The 25,468-nt window shown below is 42.2% G+C and overlaps 1 protein-coding gene across 1 annotated transcript in view; it reads right to left on the bottom strand.

Annotated features, from left to right (window-relative positions):
* The window catches only part of lrp2b (low density lipoprotein receptor-related protein 2b), a gene marked incomplete at its 5' end in the record, with an annotated part of 304,974 nt that overhangs the window by 41,612 nt on the left and 237,894 nt on the right, over positions 1-25,468 (bottom strand). Inside the window, 5 exons of the mRNA XM_084323212.1 lie at positions 3,564-3,628; positions 11,598-11,685; positions 12,483-12,602; positions 14,030-14,212; positions 16,816-17,036. Coding sequence (XP_084179338.1) covers positions 3,564-3,628; positions 11,598-11,685; positions 12,483-12,602; positions 14,030-14,212; positions 16,816-17,036 — 677 coding nt within the window. The remainder of the gene's footprint in view (positions 1-3,563; positions 3,629-11,597; positions 11,686-12,482; positions 12,603-14,029; positions 14,213-16,815; positions 17,037-25,468) is intronic.

Here is a 25,468-nt window from a genome sequence, read left to right on the forward strand (position 1 = left end):
TTCGATTTTCGATCGTCTAGCAGCCAAGCCGGAAACCGGAAATGGACATTTTGAACCATGGGAATTGTAGTATTTTTGCGTATTTTTCCGAACTACACTTCCTGTCACATACTGTCGTGGTTCAAAGTTCAGCGTTCTGAATGAATCATATCAATAATTGTTATGATTCGCGATAATAAGCCACAAAAGGTAACGTTTTTGACAAATATTGAAATGCAGTTAGTTTCTCCTCCCTATTGTTAGCATGTAGGAACAATTAGATCTGAAATTAGTTTCAAAACGTTTGCACTGTGGGGAAAATAAAAAAGTACACTAGATTACAGTAGATATCATTATCTGCTCTTATGCACGCCTGGTGATACTAAATCCAAATTGAACTTGGGCATTTGAAAGATAATATATGTATATATATATAAATGTGCAAATTGGCTATAATAAGGTAATGTATAAGCATCTATTCTATACTCTATAATAATATTTCAAATTGCATTGGTCCGGATGAGAGAATTTAGTACTGTATCTACAGAACCTTCGGTTTTATCATCTTCCCATTATTAATTTCCTTAGATTTTTTGTACACATGATCTCAAGAGGGTACTGAACAAGTTTGGTCATTATTATCATGGTGTTATTCACTGTCAAAGATGCAAAGAAAAATCATAATTCATATTCTCCTTTGTTTCATCACAATTTAAGCAAGCCTAGTAATAGACACAATATTTCTGACACTGTGAATACATTCCCTGAGGTCCATAGATGTACCTAGATACCAAGAATAAGCAAATAGCCCTTGTAGAAGTGGAGCAATATTCCATTTACCTAGGTATATATTTTATGCGGATTTTCACATCGTGTGGAACAGGTTAATTAAAAAAGGTGTGTAATTATTTTTTTTATTTAAATGTAAAAAAAATTGGTTTTGTTTAACTTAACACAACACATGGTTAAAGATGAGCAACACCGCATACATTGTTCTCGAGAGTTTCCTTCCAAACTGCTGTGTTGTCTCATTTTGGAAAAATGACTACCCGCCTTTATTTTCATTGTTCAATGCTTCACAAATACAGAAAACAATGTGACAAAAGATTGATCACGACTTCAATAACGATCCATAGATTGTTAGAGTTTTACTTTCACGTTGAAATTATTTGAGTGATGTTTGGCATGTGACGGTACACAGCCTCTCCAAAGCTCCGCTCCCCAGGAGCGACAGGCACCCAGAGGGCAAGGGAATCAACCTGTTTCACAGTGGCCATTTTTATGTGTCGAGGCAGGGTAAACGTAGTAACTAATAACATTAATTAGGTTTCCATTCCATTTAGGTGAGTGAGCATCATGCACAATAAAGGGCCCTGTCACTGGAACACCTAAATGGAGTGGAACCACACAATTTGCAGTGACTGTTCTACCCCATATTGGTTATGAGCACCACTGAGGTCATGGATCAGCTTCATACCGTCTTTTGTCTGACCTACAACGTCTAAACCATGCCTGCTCTACTTCATTGCTGGGCTAAGTACTTATATTCTATTCATTATGCTTACTACATGTATCTATTGCTCCCATGTCCGCCCACTACAAACACGGGAACTCTCTAACCCCTGTCCTCGTCTCCCTGTCTCCCTGTGAGTGGATATCTATCTCATGGTGATGGCCAAGGTGGTGGATGTCTCGTGGTGATGGCCTAGGTGGTGCGATCTTCTCTACGTCGCCCCCGTACTTCAAATGGATCCGAGCGTAATACATACACGCATACATTGATCCAAATGGAATATGACTCTGATATGTTGAGCTCCGAGCCTTGACATTTAGCCTTTATCTTACATTCATACCAGTGCTCAGTTTCCGTGTGTATTATACATACCAACTATTCGCCTGTTTTATTCTCCACCCATCGATCATCCATAGCAACACTATATTATCACTGACATCCAAGTACGGGGGATCCCCCTTTGAATGGCCCATTTAAGGTTTCTCTCCTCCACATCGCCTGTGGTGCTTCCCCCCCCCCCCCCCCCCCATTGCTACTGTAGGTTTTTAGTGAGTTTTTCCTTACCTTCGTTGGGGAATGTCTGGGAGTGTCACATATTTGGATCTTGATTTATTGTGATGTTTTTTTTTTTTTTTTTTTCACTTTTTCTCCTTCTTTTTCTGTTTTTCTCCCATCCCAATTTAGTCGTGCCAATTCCCCCCTCCCCTGTCTTGATCGTTGCTCGCATGTTCCCCCCACTGGTCGGTCGTAGGGAGTGTTGAAGAATCTATCGCATGTCCCCTCCGATACATGCAGAGTCAGCCAGCCACTTCTTTTCACCTGTCCTTGCTGTGCAGGCGCCCTGACCGACCTGTAGGAGTCGCTGTTTACAACGACCAGATTACCACCCATCGACTCCCCTCCCGCTGACTCTGCCAATTGAGTCAGTATGACGGCCGGCCCAAGCTGGAGGCAACGCTGACAGCCGGATTCGATACCGGTGTCTCACGCGTTGGTGACGAGCGGTTAGACCGCTGCGCCACCCAGCCGCCTTATTGTGATTTCTTGTACAGCCCATGGGTGCATTACCTTGTGATTTCGGGCTTAAATAAATTAATCTGATCTGATTTGATTTGAACCATGATTAACATTATTAATTACACCTGTAATAACTTGCCTTGACACATCAAAAAGGCTGCTGTGAAAGATGTCTATTCAGCACTATGGAAACCGGACTACCTGCCTGCCACTCAGAACTACCCCAACCCCCTCCCCCATACCTGGTGGCTACTTCTCAATGATTTATTCTTCTCTATGGTTCTATAAATCAACTTGAATAAGAGTTTTTGTACCTGCTCCAGATTCTGGGTGTGTGTGTGTGTGTTCAAGTTTCAAGTTCAAGTTTCTTTATTAGTTGACATGCAAAGATACAGAATACCTTCACATGGAATGCTTTTTTCTGTTATGCTCCTATGAGGATCATAGGACGCTTGGATCATACACATACAGCTCATTACAGTAATATTCCACAATTATTACATTTTAGATAGTAATAATGGTACAGAGCTTTGAGACAAACATATGCATATTCACCACCGCAAACAGACTGGCAGCCGTCATAGGCAGCGCCATTTACGGAAGGAGGGGGGAGTGGGTTGGTGTGTGTGTGTGTGTGTGTGTGTGTGTGTGTGTGTGTGTGTGTGTGTGTGTGTGTGTGTGTGTGTGTGTGTGTGTGTGTGTGTGTGTGTGTGTGTGTGTGTGTGTGTGTGTGTGTATGTGTGTGTATGCGTGTGTGTATGCGTGTGTGTGTGTGTGTGTGTGTGTGTGTGTGTGTGTGTGTGTGTGTGTGTGTGTGTGTGTGTGTGTGTGTGTGTGTGTGTGTGTGCGTGTGTGTGTGTGTGTATGTCTATCTAGCTCTCTCAGGTGTCAGAAATTCCCAAATTATTGGAATTTTCATTTTGGAACCAGCCTCTTCATCTGTTGTGTTGATAAGTAACATATTTTGACATGCTGTTCACCCACAGATGCTGAAAATAGAGTGTAATTTAATCTAATTCTGCTCGTACAATAAACTGTGTTTAACCGTATGTACCTGAGGATACGACGGCTGCAAATACATCTGTCTGGCAGTAGTCTCCTTCCCATTCTGGAGGACACCTGACAAAATAATTGAACACATTTACATTTACATTTAGTCATTTAGCTAACGCTTTTATCCAAAGCGACTTACAAGTTCTGTACGACAAGTCATCAGGAAGGGCACAACTCTATCAGCTGAGTATATTTTTTTCCCCCCAGATAATGGTTGAAGAAGTGCGTCTTTAGTCGACGGCAAAAGATTGGACGGGTTTCGGCTGTTCTAACTGGGGTGGGTAGTTCATTCCACCATTGTGGGGCAAGGACTGAGAATAGGCAGCTTCTCCTTGATGACCCTCCCGGAGCTCGGATAGGAGTAGGTCTGAGGCGGCCAGAAGATGCAGAGCGTAGGGGTCTTGAGGGTGTGTAGTTGGAGACCATTGACCGGAGGTAGGCGGGAACGGTTCCATTTGCCGCACGGTATGCTAGGTCGAGGGCCTTGAAGCGGATTCGTGCAGCAATGGGGAGCCAGTGCAGGTCCCTAAGAAGTGGGGTGACATGAAGAGGCTTGGTAACAGTGGCCGGGAGGCCAGCGAGCAGTGCGTTGCAGTAGTCGAGGCAGGAGATGACTGTTGATTGGACGAGGAGTTGGGTGGCTTCTTTTGTCAGGAAGGGGCGGATCCTTCTGACCAGGCACGTGCACACATAGAGGCCAAGGGGTGCTTGAGCACCTGCCTTTTTGAGCCTCATCAAAAAAGTGCCCTTTTTGAAAAAAATATATATATTATTTTTTTTCTTTTTTTTTGTTACGCATATAGACTGCCCTTCCAACTGAAAAATGTCAGGATAGAATCAAAATATTAGGTAAAGAAAGAGAGATGCCCCATATTCCATTGCAGTTTGCACGGCCTCCTCAGCGTGCCTCCGCGGACCTATATATTTTATGCATAGCGTGGGTGGTGATGATGATGATGATAGAAACCGCTGTGGCGCATACAGTTGAATGCTGGTATTACACTCATTGAGGGACACGAAGAAGTCAAGTCCGATGGGATTTGGGAATCTCAAATACAAATCGGGATTGGAATAAAAAATGCATTTATATTAAACAATACAGAATATACAGCACTTCTTGGGGTCTGTAGAGTAAGCACTTATTCCCTCCCCCCTGAACATTTATGGAGATGTATGGGCCTTTTAAGTCAGTGATAAAAGTGTCTTTCAAGGATAAGTGAGCTCCTGCACTGATTATTATAGTTCAATATTCAATATTTCATCACCAAAACCCCCCAAAAAGCATAAAAAGGGGGCCCCCCCGCCCGAAAAGGGCCCTTTTCAGCCTTTGAGCACCTGCCCCTCTAAAGTCCTGTGCACGTCCCTGCTTCTGACATTGCTCAGGAGGAATCTGCAGGTTCTGGTTGTCGCTGCGATGTGAGCAGAGAAGTTCAACTGGTCGTCGAGGACAACACCAAGGTTCTTGGCGGTCGGGGACGCGGTCACAGCTGCATTCTCGACTGTGATGGAAAGGTCGGTCAGGGGGGAGGATTTGGCCGGCAGGTGGAGCAATTCTGTTTTGCTTAGGTTCAGTTTGAGGTGGTTGGTCGTCATCCAGGCGGAGATGTCGGACAGACAGGCCGAGATCCACTCAGAGACGTGGATATCTTATCATATATAAGCATTATGCTTCAGCCTGCCCTGTACCCTTTCACTCACTGCCAAAAATCAAAGACCATTGACAGTCTAGCATGATTGTGCATATTTGTATTGTGTGTGATGACTGAATAAAAAACTACTATTACTACAACCAATGTATTAATTACTATAGAAGACTCAACATTTATTAATGTTAATCTTCTATGGTTGTTAATAATCAAGTGGTTGCCCAATATCCATGCGCTTGAGTAATTTCCTTCGGACCAAGACTCATACATACGTTACTGTATTTGGTGGTGGACGCTTTTATCCAAACTTCCTCAGCTCAAGACTGGTGTTAAAGGGAGGCTTCTGTGATTTGGACCTAAATACTTGCGAGTATGTGAATTCTACACATCTGGTAATATCGTATCTATATAATATCTATATCATATCAATAATAATTTCTATATTATCTTTATGTCTCTTTTATGCATCTAGTTTACATATGAATATATTATCCTGTATGTAATATACAACAATGAACATCTTTGCATGCAAGGTCAAAGGTCTGTTAGTTAAGCCACAGATCCCGTTGTTTTTGTTAATGTTCGTGTTACCGTTTCATCCAATTAGACAGCACCTTGCTTCCTTTTTTTAATTTTTTGTTGTTGTTGTTGTTGTTGTTGTTGTTGTTGTTGTTGTTACTATACACATATATTCATTTTTTTTTACCCGTTCTTTTATATAGCTTCTCTCTCCTTGTACAGTGTCCTTGAGTCTGAGAAAGGCGCTTCTCTCTTTAAATCCAATCTATTATTATTATTATTATTATTATTATTATTATTATTATTATTATTATTATTATTATTATTATTATTATTATTATTATTATTATTATTATTATTATTATTATTATTATTATTATTATTATTATTATTATTATTATTATTATTATTATTATTATTATTATTATTATTATTATTATTATTATTATTATTATTATTATTATTATTATTATTATTAATAAGTCACCATGTCACTTGTTACTTCACTTGCTCTTACTTCTACTTACTTATTCACATAATTATCTTTTGACTATTGTTTTTGCATACTTGTATGGATCCATATCTGTAATAAATCTGTAATCGTTAGAACTTTAGAAATCTTATCCTGATTATTATAATATCAAATATCAATTAAGTATTCCTTTATTATATCAAATAAGTTATCATCTATAGAAAAGCATCATTAGAACTACATTACTGTATAATATTTCTCTCATTTACCAATAGCCGTTACCTTATTTACAGGGTAGACGTCCCTTTTGTATATAGACTGTCCATAATAATAGCATTTCGTCATTATTCATCGGCATCTGGTAGATCGATATGTCCATTGGCTGATCATAAATCCCATTATTCCAGGCTGAAATATGCATTCCGTAACGTGTTCAAAGATGGAGGATGTTCGGCTGGGATCCAGGCTCATATGAAACGCCCCAGACAGTAAACATTTTTTTCCCCCATTCGGCCTCAATGATACTGCAGTGGAGCGATGGCGCCCCTAAGAGGATCTGGCCGGTATTGCATGTCGCCGATTTAAATCTGGCGGGTAAATCTGCAGAGTCGATCCGGGATCTTGATCCGTTTATTAATATGGAATAAAACAATAACAACTTGCCACGAGTTAACTCGTGGCTCTGGTCCTCAACGGGTGGAATCGAAACACGAGTTAACTCGTGGCTGGTCCTTAAAGTGTTAATAATAGATCAATATAAAGTGTGTTAAAGTGTCTAAAGTGAGTAAAGTGAGTGATAAGGTGAGTGTTTGTTTAAAGTGAGTGTCTACATGTGGAGGTATGTTTGATTGATTGATTGATTGAACATTTTATTAACAGATTGTAGATGATGGGTTGTTACATATCAACGTCATTGTCATTGAGCATCCTGATGGGCTGGGGATAGAAGCTCCTTCTGAGTCTCTCTGTACTGGCCATAAGACTCCGGTAGCGCTTTCCTGACCGCAGCAGTTCAAAGAAGCAGTTGTTTGGGTGACTAGAGTCTTTGATTATTCTCTTAGCCTTGGCCCTTGGAGTGGGAAGCCCACCTCCAATTGTGTGTTCGGCTGAACGGGCCACTCTCTGTAGTCTGCTGCGGTCTTGTGCGATGCTATTCCCAAACCAGGAGATGATGTTACGTTATGTCAGGATGCTCTCTATTGTGCATGAGTAGAAGTTCTTAAGGATCTTCTGACTCACTTTGAACTTCCTTAGGCACCTAAGGAAGTAGCGGCGTTGCCGTGCCTTCTTCACTACACTGTCAATGTGTGTGGTCCATGTCAAGTCCTCGGATATGTGACTCAGAGGTACTTAAAACTGTTCACTCTCTCGACCGGTGCCCCGTCGATGCTGAGGGGGCTGTAGTCCCTGGCCCCTGACCTTCTAAAGTCCACAATCATCTCTTTCGTTTAGCTGACGTTCAGGGAGAGGCTGTTCTCCCGACACTACCGCGCCAGGTCCTCTACCTCTTCCAGGTAGGCTCTCTCGTCGTTTGCAGAGATCCGGCCCACCACGACTGTGTTGTCAGCAAACTTGATAATTGTGTTGTTGTTCTGCTGTGCCACACAGTCATGTGTGTACAGCGAGTAGAGGAGGCTCAGAACACAGCCCTGGGGGGCCCCTGTGTTGAGAGTGATGGATGAGGAGGTGCAGTTGCCTGCTCTCACCACCTGGGGTTTTCCTGTCAGGAAGTCCAAGACCCACTGGCAGAGGTCATAGTTCAAGCCCAGGTCCCTGAGCTTGGCTACGAGTTTGGAGGGGACTATGGTATTGAATGCTGAGCTGTAGTCGATGAATAGCATTCTCCCCTAAGAATAGTTCCCCTGCCTTTTGTCCAGGTGTGATGCTGCTGTGTGCAGCACATGGGCTATGGCGTCCTCCGTGGACCTGTTGGGGCGGTATGCAAATTGCAGGGGGTCCAAGGTGTTGTGAAGGGAGGAACAGATGTAGCCCTTCACTAGTTTCTCAAAGCACTTCATGGCTATGGAGTTGAGAGCTACAGGGCGATAGTCGTTGAGGCAAGCAGGCGTGGATTTGTTCAGTACAGGGATAATGGTGGACTTTTTCAGACAGGTGGGGATGACGGACTGTTCTAAGGACAGGTTGAATATGTCAGTGAATACCGGGGCCAGTTGGTCAGCACAGACTTTTAGGACGCGGCCGGGGATACCATCCGGTCCTGCTGCCTTCCTGATATTCACTTTCTTAAAGGTCCTCCTCACCTCATGTTGTTATCCTGAACACTGAGTCTCCACCGGCAGTGGCTCCCCTCTCTATTGAAGTGGTCTGTAGGCTGATGTTGTTATCCACAGCCTCAAACCTTGCATAGAAGGTATTGAGCTCATTCACCAGGGAGATATCATTGTTCAGCTTGGGGGAGGTGCCTTTGTAATCTGTCATCGTTTTGAGGCCCTGCCACATACCTCTGGAACAGTGATGCCACAGATTACTTGTAAAAGTAATCTGATTACTGATTACTGATTACTCCTTTAAAAAGTAATCTTAGTTACTTTACTGATTACTTGATTATCAGAGTAACTTAGTTACTTTGAAAGTAACTAGGTTACGAAGTCGTCCCCCCTGCTGCTGCCACAACATAAGAATGACAAAGAAATTGAGTAAAATGTACTCAGTTTGAGTAAAATGTACTAATAGGGCATGTAGGCCTATCTTTCTGGACTCTTTTTGTATCACAAACAGTACTGTAATTGCAAATCTGGTATGTCATAAATGTATAGATGTAGCAGTACTGTCTATCTGTATGTCATGTATGTCATATATGTTACGATGAATTGAAAATGGGGGACCCTGATGTAAACAAGATGAAAGTCTTTCTCTGGTCTGCATCCCCTTAACAATTGTATGTATTGAGCTGTACTGTACTGTACCCATTCTGCAATCTGTTAATAAAGTTTTCAATCAATCAATCAATCAATCAATCAATCAAACTATTAGAAAATTCAGAATGTTTCCTTTCAAAAGAGGCCAGACTCAGGTATGTGCTATAAATGGTTCAAGAATAGCTTTCAATTTACTTTGGGTATGCAATCAACAGGCGTTTTATGCAAAATTTGCAGGACTGAATGTATTTTTCAACAGGTCATTTGTAATTGTAACGGAATACATTTAAATAGAGTAATCCTACCAATCCTGGTGACGAGGGGTCATGAGACACTTTTGAAATGCACCCCAGAACACTGAGCCACTCAAATGCCCCCAAATGAATGCATGGACAGAGGGAGGGAGGAGACTGATGAAGATGATACACTCACTTTTTGTATCACAAACAGTACTGTATTTGCAAATCTGGTATGTCATAAATGTATAGATGTAGCAGTACTGTCTATCTCTATGTCGTGTGTGTCGTTATGATGAATTGAAAATGGGGGACCCTGATGTAAACAAGACGAAAGTCTTTCTCTGGTCTGCATCCCCTTAACAATTGTATGTATTGAGCTGTACTGTACTGTACCCTTTCTGCAATCTGTTAATAAACTTTTCAATCAATCAATCAATCTATAGATCTATAGATTTCACAAAAGATAAATGGTCAATAACACCAAATGTAGGCTGATATGTAGCTGTACTGACAACCTACATACTGCAGTATGGTGTTCCATGTTCATGAATAGTGCAATGCAAAAGATGTTTAACTCAAAGGTGGAACATACTGTTTGGCTGGTGCACCTCCGACACTCCGAGTCCTGTAGAAGTCGATGGTCGTGCTGTGCTGTATATTCCATATGCGGTAGACAGTATTTTGTTTCCTCCGCAAAGTGAATGTTTTTTTCACCCGGCTTAGCTGACACAAACGTTAAGTAGACTAGTGAACTTCCAGTGCAAGAAAGCGTTACCAGCGCGAGCGTCTCCCTGCTAGCTCGCAGTTTAGGTCAGCCTGATAATAACAATAACATCCGCGCCCACCAGCATGGATCAACACGCGAGGTTGCGTGCTGTGACGTCACTGCCCAATACTAGGAAAAGCTCTCCAAACGTATATTTGACTGTCGGAAACGAAAGAAAATACTGCATTCCGCCTGCATTATGATGAGATAGTAACGAAATAGTAACGCACAGCCACTTGGACAAGTAACTGCAATCAGATTACTGGCTTGTAAAGATTAACGCGTTAGATTACTATTTTCGGGGAAAAGTAATCAGATTACAATAACGCGTTACTTAGTAACGCGTTAGTGGCATCACTGCTCTGGAATCAGCCTGTTCAAATTGAAGTTCCACCTTATCCCTGTATCGCCTTTTTGCCTCTATTACTGTCCTCCTTACGTTGTATCTCGCCGCCCTGTGCTCGTTCATGTTGCCTGTCACAAGCCCAGCGTTGTAGGCTGAGGTGCACGCTTTCAGAGCCTCACGGACGGATTTATCTACCATCGGCTTTTGGTTTGGGAAAACTCTAATTGTGGTGGAGGGGATTGTTTCTTCTACCAGTGTACCAACAAAGTCCAGCACTGTTTCAGTGTAATCATTTATGTGGTTGGTTGGTGATGTGGTTGGATGAGTTGGTGCGGGTGATGATCCTGGCAGCAGAGTTCTGGATGATTTGGAGTCTGTTGAGGAGTTTGGTGGGAAGGCCGGTGAGGAGAGTGTTGCAGTAGTCGATCCGGAATGTGACGAATGAGTGGACCAGGGTTTCAGTGTTTGATTGGGACAGAGATGGGCGGAGTCTGGAGATGTTACAGAGTTGAAAGAAAGCAGTCCTTTGTAGACTTTTAATGGTATTTTATAGGAAGTGATATGGAGAGTATCACATGACTGATGGGAGGATATACATTTGAAGCTGATTGCTGAGTGCATGCAGCTGTGTCTCGGGATCCCCTCCTTAGTTTTGCGTTGTTTGGGCATAATTATATTACCCCTAGACACATTTATAATTATTTGGATGAGTCAGAGGCCTGGGTCGTAACAGTAGCAATCAAGTTGATTGCCTTTGCCACCACCAAGAGTATTGTCAACTGCGGTTAAAACGGCGCCATCCGCCATTAGCCTCTCTTGTTACTATGCTAATGATTTCAAATGGGGTAAGACAAAGGTGCCTCCAATATGTCATTTGTAGATTTCCTAATAGTATCGAACACAGGGAGTGTGTAGTTTAAACCACAGCAGTAAAACATTTCCCAAAAGTTAAAAATAAATTAAAATACACTTCCCTTAAAACCAAAAACTTAGATTAATCTCAGATCTCATTTGTTTCCGTTTTGTCTTACATTTCTCTTAATTTCCTGTAGACTCTGACTTCAGTGCTTTTTGTAATGTCTGTATGATGATTCAAAAGTTAAACATCAAACTATTCAGGACCAGCTAGAATTACAGTTTAAGAGTTTACCTAAAGGAAAACACTCACTTGCAGAGAGCCTTGTCGTCGTCAAAATAGCATATTCCACCATTTAGACACTGGCATGGTGGCGGCATGGTTGGTGGCGGGTCAAAACCTGAAGACATTCAGACAAAATAACGATGTTACTAATCTGAAAGCCCTATAATGACATTAATCAGGGTTGTCAACAATTCAAAATACAAGCTGAAACTCCAACACACATAATGATGATGGAGCAATCTGTCTAAATTATTTTCTTCATGGATTTGATATAAGAAAAAGAAAAATCTTCACGTCAAAAGATTTACAGTTTTAGACAGAGCTAGACAGATATATATATATATATATATATAGATAGATAGATAGATAGATAGATAGATAGATAGATAGATAGATAGATAGATAGATAGATAGATAGATAGATAGATAGATAGATAGATAGATAGATAGATAGATAGATAGATAGATAGATAGATAGATAGATAGATAGATAGATAGATAGATAGATAGATAGATAGATAGATAGATAGATAGATAGATAGATAGATAGATAGATAGATAGATAGATAGATAGATAGATAATTATATATATTCCTCAATCCAATCATCTAAATATCTTTTTATTTTATTATTATATTTGTTTCCTATTGCTAGGCTTTAGTGAGTTTTTCCTTACCTTCGCGTGGGGTATGTCTGGGAGTGTTGCATTCATTTATTTGATTTATTCCAAAAAAATGTGGACTTCATGGTGTTTTTGTTTTGTTCTTGATTCACTGTGATATTTCTTCTTGACTTGTTTAAAGAAGACGTGTCCGGCCCATGGGGACATTGACGTGTGTTGTCGGGCCTTACAAATACATTTGATTTGATGATCTCCCATTGTATAGTAAATAAAGAGTAAAACATTCTCACCTGCGTCACACTGGGTGTTGCTTCCGGTGGCGAAGCTGGTGCCCTGTGGGCAGGCGCAGCTGTAGCCTCCCGGCCGCAGCAGACACAGGTGGCTACAGCCCCCCTTACAGGGACTCTTCACTGCAGAGGCATCACAAACATGTAACTACATGGACTCATTTACATTTACATTTAGTCATTTAGCTGACGCTTTTATCCAAAGCGAGTTCTGTACAACAAGTCATAACACTCTTCACTGGAGAGGCGTCACAAACATGTAACACTACACAGACCCTTCACTGGAGAGGCGTCACAAACATGTAACACTACACAGACTCTTCACTGGAGAGGCAGCACAAACATGTAACACTACACAGACTCTTCACTGGAGAGGCGTCACAAACATGTAACACTACACACACTCTTCACTGGAGAGGCATCACAAACATGTAACACTACACACACTCTTCACTGACGAGGCAGCACAAACATGTAACACTACACACACTCTTCACTGACGAGGCGTCACAAACATGTAACACTACACACACTCTTCACTGACGAGGCAGCACAAACATGTAACACTACACACACTCTTCACTGACGAGGCAGCACAAACATGTAACACTACACACACTCTTCACTGACAAGGCAGCACAAACATGTAACACTACACACACTCTTCACTGACGAGGCAGCACAAACATGTAACACTACACAGACTCTTCACTGGAGAGGCGGCACAAACATGTAACACTACACAGACTCTTCACTGGAGAGGCGTCACAAACATGTAACACTACACACACTCTTCACTGACGAGGCGTCACAAACATGTAACACTACACACACTCTTCACTGACGAGGCAGCACAAACATGTAACACTACACAGACTCTTCACTGGAGAGGCAGCACAAACATGTAACACTACACACACTCTTCACTGAGAGGCAGCACAAACATGTAACACTACACAGACTCTTCACTGATGAGGCGTCACAAACATGTAACACTACACACACTCTTCACTGGAGAGGCGTCACAAACATGTAACACTACACGGACTCTTCACGTGTAATACATGTAGTGAGGTTTGTCTGGGGAATGTTGGTGCAGAAGAGTTTTACATACGTACTGATACACGTATGTATAATGACAATATGACCTTACAGGATAGTACAAGACATACGATACGACAGTAGAGTATACTATATCTATATCTGTATATATCCCATACCTACTCTTATTACTATTAGTTATACCACTGGCCAGTATAGCTTCTACCATAGTGTATTTTTATACCTGTATCACTGTACTACACAATAATAAAATTTTATAAATGTAATCACCAACTTATTTTCATTGTACTGTAGCTACTTGTGCTGTACAATGACAATACATTTTAATCTAAACTAATCTAATTTGAGTGAGTGAGAGATACAGAGAGTGTGGGTGGGTGCATGTGAGTGTGTGTGTGTGTGTGTGTGTGTGTGTGTGTGTGTGTGTGTGTGTGTGTGTGTGTGTGTGTGTGTGTGTGTGTGTGTGTGTGTGTGTGTGTGTAACTAACTGTCTATGGAGTTGTATCTCTGCTGCTGGTAGACAGAGATCTGAGTGAGCCACGGTCCGGCCGTCAGCAGCTTGGTCTTGGTGCCGCGGCCAAACTTGTCCTGACGGTACACCTCCCCTTTCTCCTGGGTGCTCCAGTAAATGTGGTCCTCAAACACGCTCACACTGAACGGGTTCTGCACGTCTAGATGAGTCCAAAACAATGCACAGGGTTTATAACTTCAAATGAATGAGTCCAAAACAATACACAGGGTTTATACTTTTAAAACAGAGCCACGTATTATTTTGTGATTTATTTTTGTTACATACATCTATCTCCATTATTATAGTTATTTTCATTAGATATGTTTTTTTAGGCAGATTTCAAAATTGTATATTGATTTGGCCGATGTAATAAATGCAGACAAAGCTTTTCAGATAATGAAGCAGTAACATGAGTGTAGAGGCTTTACAACACTCTCCTAACAAATAAAGTACACAAACATGTGAATTAAAAGGGAGAAATGGGCTGAAATGTATTTTCTTTAAAATAAATTCCTCCTTCTATTTTTTCGTTTTTCTCCCATCCCAGTGTCAGTCGTTATGCCAATTCCCAATCCCCTTCCTGGTCGTTGCGCACTCTACCCCCTACCGTCAGTCCGGGAGGGCGGAGACTATCACATGCTTCCTCCGACACATGTGTACCCAGCCCACCGCTTCTTTTCACCTGGCAGCGCGGACTCTCTGGGAGAGTGTAACGTGTGGAAGGTCACACTACCTCTCTTAGATCCTTCCCTTGCTGTGCAGGCGCCCAGACCAAACTGTAGGAGTCGCTGTTTACAACGACCAGGACCCACCCTCGCCGGGTTTCCCACCCTCTAACACTGCCAATTGTGTTAGTACGGACGGTCGGCCAACCCAGAAGCACCACAGCTGGATTCGATCCCACTGTCTCTGTGGTGGTAGAAGACAGACGCTTAGTCCGCTGCACTACCCGGCCGCACCAGCTGAAATGTATTCTATGTCCTAGAGGGCAGTCTACCTATGTAGAGGGCAGTCTACCTATATAGAGGGCAGTTTACCTATATAGAGGGAAGTCTACCTGTTGTGAAGGGCCAGATTAAAGCTGAGAATCTACATTTATTGTTTTATATACCTTGTATATTATTTATATATACACGGTATATCCCTTTAAGCCTGCGTTTGAATCATAGTAATATTCGCTTTCCTTATTGGATAACGCTATCGGCGCCAGACCGCAAGCCCCCAAAGTCAGGTTCAAACATGTCGCAACATGCCCGGAGACAGCGCATTGATTCGAGACGAGAACTGAGGTTCGGCACTAGATAGCCACTTAAGTATATATACGGCGGCAGGTGCGAACAGTAGCTGTTCAACGTTCATCAAGTTCGGTAACAGTGAAGTGAGAAGCAGTGCGTCTAACAGAGCGTTGAGAACCACGTGCGAAGTGAATAGTAAAAGTGTCCGATTTAATGCAGTAACGTCAAGTTCGACTTAGCTTAATGTGAAGTAAATAGTCGTTAATTTATTGTGTATCGTGCCAACAGCAGTTCGTTCGTGTGCAGCATTACCCAGCAGTTCGTTCGTTTAGCTAGTGGACCTTAGCCAGTGCGCATGGACTAAATACATTGGTACCAGCACACAAGGAGGCCTAGTCGGAGAACCTACTGGACATGTGCACATGAGAACCGACGGCGGCGATTGCAGAACCAGTATTGGTTGGATTATATTGATTGTGGAACGTACTACCTGGAGAAGAGCATCGTTAATCTCCACTGTCGTTTGGATTTAAACACCGTGAGGATCTACATTCGGGCTGGCCTCATGGACCGAGGCTAGCTGGCTATCATCATTGCTATTGGGCAATTGGATTACAGTTATTGCTTTTGATGCTGAGTTTTGGATTACAAGGACTGGCTTCTGTACGTGAATCCCCTTCTTCTTCAATTGATCAGACTGAGTATCCGAACATTCCTCTCTCCTCCAGAACTTACAACTCTGGGAGGAACCCCATTGTCTCCAGCGGTACCAGCGTTGCCCTCTATAATTGCCATTCTACGCCAGGCGGCGTTAGCCTAGTACCCCATCGTAGGAATTATTCTATTCCCATTGACTTATGCTACTGACTGACTTTATGCCTATTCTTCGCCATACAAGCGCGACCCTAATTCTCATATCTGTAACATTTACTGCATAATAATAAATACCCTCAAATGATATTTCTTTGTCAGTGCCGTGTTATTATGAGTGTCTGCCATATATTAGATGTACTGTCTGGCCAGTAATTAAAGTACATACCTAGCAGTGGTTTAATCTATCACAATCTTTAATACAGTCAGGGTTTTGTAACCCCTCAGTTACACTACCTATGTAGAGGGAAGTGTACCTATGTAGAGGGAAGTCCACCTATGTAGAGGGCAGTCTACCTATGTAGAGGGAAATCTACCTATGTAGAGGGCAGTCTACCTATATAGAGGGCAGTTTACCTATATAGAGGGAAGTCTACCTATGTAGAGGGAAGTGTACCTATGTAGAGGGAAGGCTACCCATATAGAGGGCAGTCTACCTATGTAGAGAGTCTACCTATGTAGAAGGCATTTTACCTATGTAGAGGACAGTTCTTTACCTATGTAGAGGACAGTTCTTTACCTATGTAGAGGGCAGTTCTTTACCTATGTAGAGGGCAGTTATTTACCTATGTAGAGGGCAGTTCTTTACCTATGTAGAGGGCAGTTCTTTACCTATGTAGAGGGCAGTTTGTTTCCTATGTAGAGGGCAGTTCTTTACCTATGTAGAGGGCAGTTCTGCGATCCTCCCCAGTAGGTAACACAGACTCTATGCGACTCTCCTTGGAGTCCGACCAGTACAGCCTATCACCGTTGGTGTAGTCGATTGACAGACCGGTGGGCCAACCCAGGCCCTCTGCGACCAGGACCTTCCTGTGCTGTCCATCCATCCAGGAGTGCTCGATCTTGGCTACGTGCTCACGGTCCGCCCAGTACAGCATCCTGGAGGAGTGAAGATGGGTTTAAAAGGGGAAAGGTTAGTTTAGGGGGCGATGGTGGCACACAGCTTCTTCCCCTCAGCAGCTCGCCTGGTAAACGAGTCAGGTGTCCCCCTGCTCCACCCCCCCCCCTCTATGGCGAGCTGCTAGGGCTGGACTTTTGGATTTTGTACTTTCTGCTGCACTGTAAATATGTCTCCGGCCACTGCACTTTATTGTCTTATCGTTGTCTCACTGTTCTGTCCTGTTTTGCACTTTATTATTATTTATTATTATGTTATTCTTATTTGTGAAAAAAGTTATGCACTGAAATGTCGTATCAGGTTCCATTTGTGTTTACAATATGGTGAATAAAGTAATCTGAATCTGAATCTGTAGCCTAGATCAGTGATTCTCAAAGTGGGGTCCTTGAGGGGGTTCCAGGGGGTCCACGGCAAAATGGGGATTAATTTCACTTGTAATTTCTTCATTAGAAGTTAGTAGAATGAGAGAATGAATAAGAATGACTATTCTCCTCTCTGCTGTTATCTATCCACCTACATTAGACAGTAATGGATTAAATCATACAGTATGGAACAACTAAAATCTTCTCAGACGGGGGTCCCTGGGACAACATTGTATCAATATGGGGGTCCTTGACAGGGGTGCAGTCGTAATATGGGCGGAGGCCAAACGGTATCCTATTATTATGCAAAGTCTAGGCACTTATCACCTAGACTTTGCATAATAATAGGATGAGCACACTTCGAAGCCCAAACGCCGTTTGAACGCGGTTGCCCAGCACTGCACCACTGGTCCTTGACATGAAAAGGTGTGAGAACCACTGGCCTAGAGGTTGTGGAGGTTTGATTGATTGATTGATTGAAAACTTTATTAACAGATTGTAGAATGGGTACAATACAGTACGGCTCAATACACACAATTGTTAAGGGGATGCAAACCAGAGAAAGACTTTTGTCTTGTTTACATCAGGGTCCCCCATTTTCAATTCATCATGACACATGTGAAGATGAACTGCTCGTTTTAGGTGACCTAAATCTCAACTGGCTAAGTGATGTTTCTCTGCAGCTTAAAAATCAAACCTGCAGCATCAACTTATCACAACTAATTACTGAACCAACCAGACCAAACCCCAAAGATTACTCAAAATCCTCCCTTTTAGATCTAATCTTCACCAACAGGACTAGCAAATATACCAGTGGTGTCTTTGCATTGGGAGCATGGGCGGAGTTTATGGGGGTGCAGGGGGTGCATTGCACCCCCTGGTGGCCGGGGGTGAAATTGCTTAAAAAAAAATAAAAAAAATCAAGATTATTTTTATTTTAATAAAATTATAATAATTGTGAGAAACAAATCTGAATTCTATTATGTTTTGTTTTACAATACATTCATTTTATAGTAGTAATCATGTCACATTATATTATTTTCGTAATGACTTGCGACGGAAGTGAGTCAGTCAGACAGACACGCAGGTACCAACCCAGCAGTGTTTACATGTGACAAAAAAGGAATCGAACCTCTCCTGGAAAAATATGCACAGCCGCTGAAAATCAACCCTATTCTGGTTGGATCAGAGATGGATCTTGTAAAGGCGTCTTGTGACACAGTTGTTTCACTTGATCATCTTAAAAAGACTGTTACAAAGGGCAGCTATCCAAATCTGTACAAGTTGCTACAGTTGGCACTCACTCTACCCATTGGATCTGCTACCACAGAGAGAAGTTTCTCTGCCATGAGAAGGATCCGAAATTGGCTGCGATCAACAATGGGTGATAAAAGGTTTTCTTCTCTGTCCATTCTGAACATTGAGAATGATATAACGGCAAAGCTGGAACCGGAGAAGATTGTGGACATTTATGATGGACGCAAAAAAAGGCGCCTGCTTCTCCACTAGGTGAGAGTCGTGACTCGTGAGACACTTTTGTTTGTACAGCCTTTGACAACCTACTGTATGCATACGTGTGCACGGCTGTGCGCTTGGCAGAGTGTTGCACAGTATTTTGTTATTTTTGTATGTCATGTTTGGTACAGTAAAGTGGTCTAGTGGAGCAGCAATATACTTGTTGTGGTCTTTTTCTTTTAGTATTTCCTTCTTTATCTTTGTCACTTTGTCAATGATTAAGAGTAAGTCAGTTAAAAATGATCCCCCGTAGTGCTGTGTGTGTGAGTGTGTGTGTGTGCTGCTGTACTACCTAAATAAAATAAAAAATTAGGGGTTAGGGCATTGTAAAAACGCTAAAATAATAAAATAAAGGCGTGCGCGCAGGTGTCGTTCGCCAAGCAGTCGCACCCCCTGGCGTCAAGTTCAAACTCCGCCTATGATTGGGAGTCAGTGACCACTGTCCCATTGCATGGGTGAGAAATATAAAAGTGAAAAAGACTACATCTCAGCTGGTTTCTAAGAGGAACTTTAAGAGGTTTGTTGCAGAGGAGTTCCTGGGGGATCTGGATGACTGGGATTGGAGTTGCGTGGGCCAATTCGATGAGATAGAGGACGCTCTTAACTCCTTTATATGTGCATTTAATTGCTTTGTAGATAAGCACGCCCCATATAAAATGACTGGGATCAAAGATAGGGTGGTTAGCTCATGGCCATGGGTTACTCATGAGCTGTCTACCCTCCTTAATGATAGGAATAATGCCTGGTCCCGTGCCAGATGCACACATGATCCCCAGCACTGGCTGTCATTTAGACAGCTCAGAAATAAATGCACTTCAGCTGTAAGGAAAGCTAAAACGGATTACTTTTTAAATCTTGTAACCACTTCCTATTCTAATCCTGCCAAGTTCTGGGGTGCAGTTAATTTGACCAAAAATCTGCCTTCTAGCACTCTGCCCCTTAGTATTACGATAAATGACTGCGTGATCTCTAATCCGAATGACATTCGCCTTGTTTTTAATAAACACTTCGCTAAAGCTGGTCACCTATTTGATAGGTTGTTTCCAGGTCTCCCTCCCCTGGAGGTCTCTGATGATGTTCTCCCCATGAATCATGTCCCTCATTTCTCCTTTCGACCCTCTTGAAAGTTTTAGAATCCATAGACCCTAAATCATCGACGGGCGAGGATCAATTGGACTCTTTTTTCATAAAATTAGCTGCGCCAATTATTAGAGAGCTGTTAACTCATATTTTTTATCTATCAATTTCTTCTGGCTCATTCCCACTGAACTGGAAGTCTGCACGAGTCATCCCTTTACACAAGGGCGGTGTTAGAGATAATCTGGATAACTATCGTCCAATCTCCACTAGGGATGTCCCGATCCAATCACGTGATCGGGGCCGATCACGTGATAATAATCTGGATTTTATTTTTTTTACTATTTTTTTTATTTATTTTTTTTATTCAACAAACATGACCATGTTCACATCTTAAACTCATACTGAGGCCCTAGTTTTGGTTTCAAATTGCATATCATCATTCATTTATTTATTGTCACACAGAGCAGAAGAATTTTGCCAAAACAAACCAATAGTATCCAGCTGCAGAACGGCAGACCAGCCACACTCTCAGACCCAAACGCATTTCCTTTGATTTAATTATACATCAAATGATTTATGTCAAGGATTGCAATGCCTCGCTTGAATGAAGTTAACTTTTCACCTGGATAACGTCAACATTCAGGGTGAATGTAATGTGAGAAATTGGGATTTAAAAAAATATATATATATATATTTTTTTTGATCGGATCGGGAAAGATCGGTATCGGTAGATACTCAAAATCACATGATCGGGATTGGATCGGGAGCAAATTTTTTTTATCGGGACATCCCTAATCTCCACCCTTCCTTGCTTGGCCAAAGTACTTGAGACCTTAGTCAGTTCGCAATTGAAGTGCTTCCTTTCAAGCCTATAAGCTCTATTCTTAGTCCTCACCAATCCGGTTTCAGACCTGGCCATAGTACAATCTCTGCTATCACTCTTGTAACCAACAATATAGTCTCTGCCTTGGATAGGAGGAAGCACTGCGCGACCCTCTTTGTCGACCTCTCAAAAGCCTTCGACACGGTCGATCACCACCTGCTTTTAAAAAAGCTGTCCGATATCGGCTTGGATATGGGTGCTTCTGCATGGTTTCGTGACTACCTATCTCTCCGACGTCAATGTATAAAATCATCACATGGCAATTCGAATTCTTAACTGTTACAAAAGGTGTCCCACAGGGTTCGGTGTTGGAGCCTGTACTTTTTACTGTCTACATTAATGAGCTAGTCTCTTCACTAACCGGTTGCCAAGCCCATTTGTATGCAGATGACACTATTCTTTACCGCTGGCTGCTACCATCAACTTGCAGCTCGCTTTTAATTCATTGCAGGACACCCTTTCTCAGCTCAGGCTTGTCCTTAACTCGATGAAAACGAAATTTATGATATTATCAAGAGCTAGAAATGTGGACTTTACTAAACTTCTCATATCTACTATTGATGGCTCTTCTATAGATAGAGTTACCGATTACAAATATCTTGGGCTATGGCTCGATGAGAAGCTCTCATTCAAAACTCATATTGACAGCCTCGCCTCCAAGCTTCGGCAGAAGGTTGGCTTTCTATTCCGAAACCGGTCTAGCTTCCCTTTGCTCAGTAGGAAGAGAGTTGTAGATGCGATTGTCGTGAATTTATCAAAATGAAACATGAAAATAGCAACTAAACTGTACAAAATGATTAGAGAAAATGCTGATTTGACAGAAGGGTCACAGGGGCTCCGAGAGAAATGGTGTCGTGGCAACAGGCCTAAAGATAGTAGGATTTAGAGGACATCGCCCCTCACCCAACCATCTGGCAGGAAGCGAGGCTTGTTTATAGTAGGTGGTAAGAGACTAAAGAGGAAGGAGATAATTATCTTTGAAGAACAGGAACCAACTGAAAATACAGTTGAGGTCAAAGGTCTTATTGACACTAGCTGAGCAATTTCAGGTTATGACACGGCAGCTGGTCAGAAGACTAAGGCCCAGAGGTCAGAAAGGAAACACCAGACCATTTGGAAATCTCCCCTTACACATCCGATTTGACTGACATTAATAGGCTCAAGGATATTGGAATTTAAGCAGAATGCCACCAGTTACACATTAACTCCAATAGATAGACTAGACGGTTTTAGACCTTGAGGAAATAGATAAAACTGATGGCTTTGTCAGAGAGATTAGTTAGATGGCCTTAGAAAACATTGCAACACACATGTAAAGCAAGGACCATTATGTTAAAAGTGAGCTGTCATACCAAATCACCATAGATAAATAGGTTTGGCAAGCCAGGAAAGTTGACAACAAGCTAACCAAATATAAAACATAGGTAGTAAATTAAGGATTAAAGAAAAGGTTATTACTAAGAGAATAGACAAAACCATCAGTAAGATGGAAACAGTTAATAAGACAATTACATGAGTTACAATGTGGGCATAACTTAAAACTATTAGGATAACGGTAGTCACAATAAAGAATAAAATCTCTTAAGGCTAAAAGATAAAACTATACAGTAATGGTTAATCAAGAAGCCAGTATACTATTTCTGTTGAAAAGGACGTATGCAATTATCTGTTCACGGAGGGAAGAGCTGAAAGGAGCCCCAAATAAGGTAACAGCCAGTCGGATTCTACTGTGTAACGTTGTGTCAGCAGACTAGGCTGACGTGTCACTCAGCGGGGAGATCCTTTGGCCAATGGAGAAGCCTGAGCCCTGGGACACACGTCTCCGGGGGCTTTTGGGGGAAGTTCTTCCCTTTTTAAGCAGGGCTGATGGAGACGGACAGAGAGACACAGACCTGGAGAGACACAGACCTGGAGAGACACAGACCTGGAGAGACACAGACCTGGACAGGAGGGGAGCGCTGGCGACTGGAGCGCTGAACCTCCACCGACGGAGAGAGACTCACCACCCGGAGACTCGAGAGCCGAGCCGGAGACACATAGAGCCACTGACACCAGATGACAGAGGAGCGCCTCGTAGTAGAGATCAGCCGAGACGAAATCAAGCGCTCCCTGCTTGAGCGCTGAGACTCACCGAAACCAAGGTTGCCTTGGCGACCACCAACCACAAAGAGAAGCCGCGTGTTGTCATGGACAACCCGAGACAGAGAACCACACCGGAGAAAGCGTTGATCGGCCGCAGCTGATCAGATAATGGACAAAACTGCCACATCGAGGACGAAGATTAGATTACAGTAAAGATCCTGTACTTGTTTGATGCATAAGCTGTGTTTTATTAAGAATGGAATAAACACACCAGTTTGTTTTATTCAGAGCACCTCGTCTGCGTTTTCCTTAATAGAACCGAACACCTGAAATACAAAACAATGCAGAGAGAAGGGTAAAAGACTTACGATCACAGAACTAGATATAAATGAAGAGAGATACTTCACGGTATTCTTGTCAGTATTGGACTATGGTGATGTTATCTATAGGCATGCAGCTGCATCTACGTTGAAGCAATTGGACTCTGTATATCATTCCGCTATTGGATTTATCACTGGTGACAGTTATGATACTCACCACTGCATTCTTTATGAAAAGGTGGGTTGGCCCTCTCTTTCTCAGAGGTGCAGTTACCACTGGTACTTGTTCATCTTCAAAGCCATTAGTGGTAAACACCCTCCTTATATATCATCCTTGCTGGATTGGAGTCTTGGTGCTTATCAGACCAGATCCAACAGCTGGCTTACTCTTAGGGTTCCACAAGCGCGTTCGGATCTGGGCAAGACAGCATTTTTTATTGATGCCCCAAACATCAATAAACGCTCTTCAACAAACGCTCTTCAACAAACGCTCTTCAACAAACCCTAAAGTTAGAGGTCCTCCCATCTGCTTCTGCTTTTAAACATCTGGTGTTAAATCTCTGTTTGTCAAATTGCAATTGTTTTTAGTTTCTTCTATTCTTTTTTTATATTTTCATTGTGTTGCTCATGTGTGTGTAAACTCGTCGCCATTGTAAATGAGGGAAGCCTCAATGTCCTTCGAGTTAAAATAAAGGTTACAAACATTTATGACATACACGACATACAGATATACAGATATATCATGACATTTATGACATACACGACATACAAATATACAGTACTGTTTAAGAGACAGAGATCCTAAAAGAAAATATATACAACATTCGAGGGGGAAGAAACTGTACATTGGAGGGAGGGGGTTGGGTGGCTGGGTGGGGGTTTGGACATTTACCGGGGCCAGTTTCTAATTGCAGCCTCACGTAGGTGCTCTTTGAGGGCGGTTTTGAAGGTGGGTAGGGATTCACATTATTTTACGGCTGTGGGTAGGGAGTTCCACATTGTTGTGGCATAATTGCGAAACGTGTTTAGTCCCTTGTTTGAGCCGAATCTGGGTTGAACATGATTTGTGGAACTTCCTCTGGTGTTGTGGTCGTGGAATTCACTGACCTTTGGGAAGTATTTCGACATGTACAAGGTGGCCTTGTTGTTAGTGTCACTCGGCTAGCACTGTTGATGTGCCGCTGAGCAAGGCACTTAAACCCCCAAGCTGCTCAGTTGTACTGGGCATAATACACCTTTCAAAGTAATATACCCTGCCTTCCTACTGACTTGTCGTACAAAACTTGTACAGTAAGTCGCTTTGGATAAAAGCGTCAGCTAAATGACAAAATGTAAATGTAAATGTAAATACATGTTTCAAAAGAATACACCTAATACACCTTTCAAAATAAAACACCCTAATACACCTTTCAAAATAAAAAACCTTAATACACCTTTCAAAATAATACACCTTTCGAAATTGGATGATTCCTGCAGACATTTTTTATTCTGGAGATTCAGAGTCTCCTATGAGCCCTGTGTGTGGTCATCAAAGCTCTCCCTTGGATCTTTGTTACAAATTCAATTAAGATCTGGATACATTGTACAATATACAATTCTTTAAATGTTTTGGACAGGACAAACCCTCTACTTTAGCCCTGTTTATCTTTTTAAATTATTTATCCCCACCCTCTTCCTCCGACCCAACCTTTTGTATCAGGTGTGACAAGGGCTTACTTAACATGAAAGACCTCTATATGGAAGGAGTCTTCACTGATTTCACACTCGTCTCCTCCTCCTACGACCAGTGGGACCGTACTCTTGATCTAGTCCACTCCTCGTCTATGTGTGCTAGGCATGGTTTATTGCAGTGTAAGGTTATTTTCAGAGCACATTATAGAAACACCGAATTGGCACAAATGTATCAAGGCACCAGTGATGCAATAGGTGCAAGCAGTCGCCCGCTAACCATACACACATGTTCTGGTCCTGTCAACAGATTTCTGGCGTCAAATATTTACCACACAGTTTTTGGTATGAACTTTGACCTTGAACCTCTCACAGCCCTATTCGGAGTCCCACCACCTGCGGCATTACATTTCTGAACGGTGTGTTTTGACATTTACAGCTCTATCACAGAATACTTGGCTCAATGAGATTCTAAATCACATCAAACCTGAAATGATGAGATT

The sequence above is a fragment of the Notolepis coatsorum genome (genome assembly GCF_963971535.1).
Source record: "Notolepis coatsorum genome assembly, chromosome: 10".
Classification (NCBI taxonomy): domain Eukaryota; kingdom Metazoa; phylum Chordata; class Actinopteri; order Aulopiformes; family Paralepididae; genus Notolepis; species Notolepis coatsorum.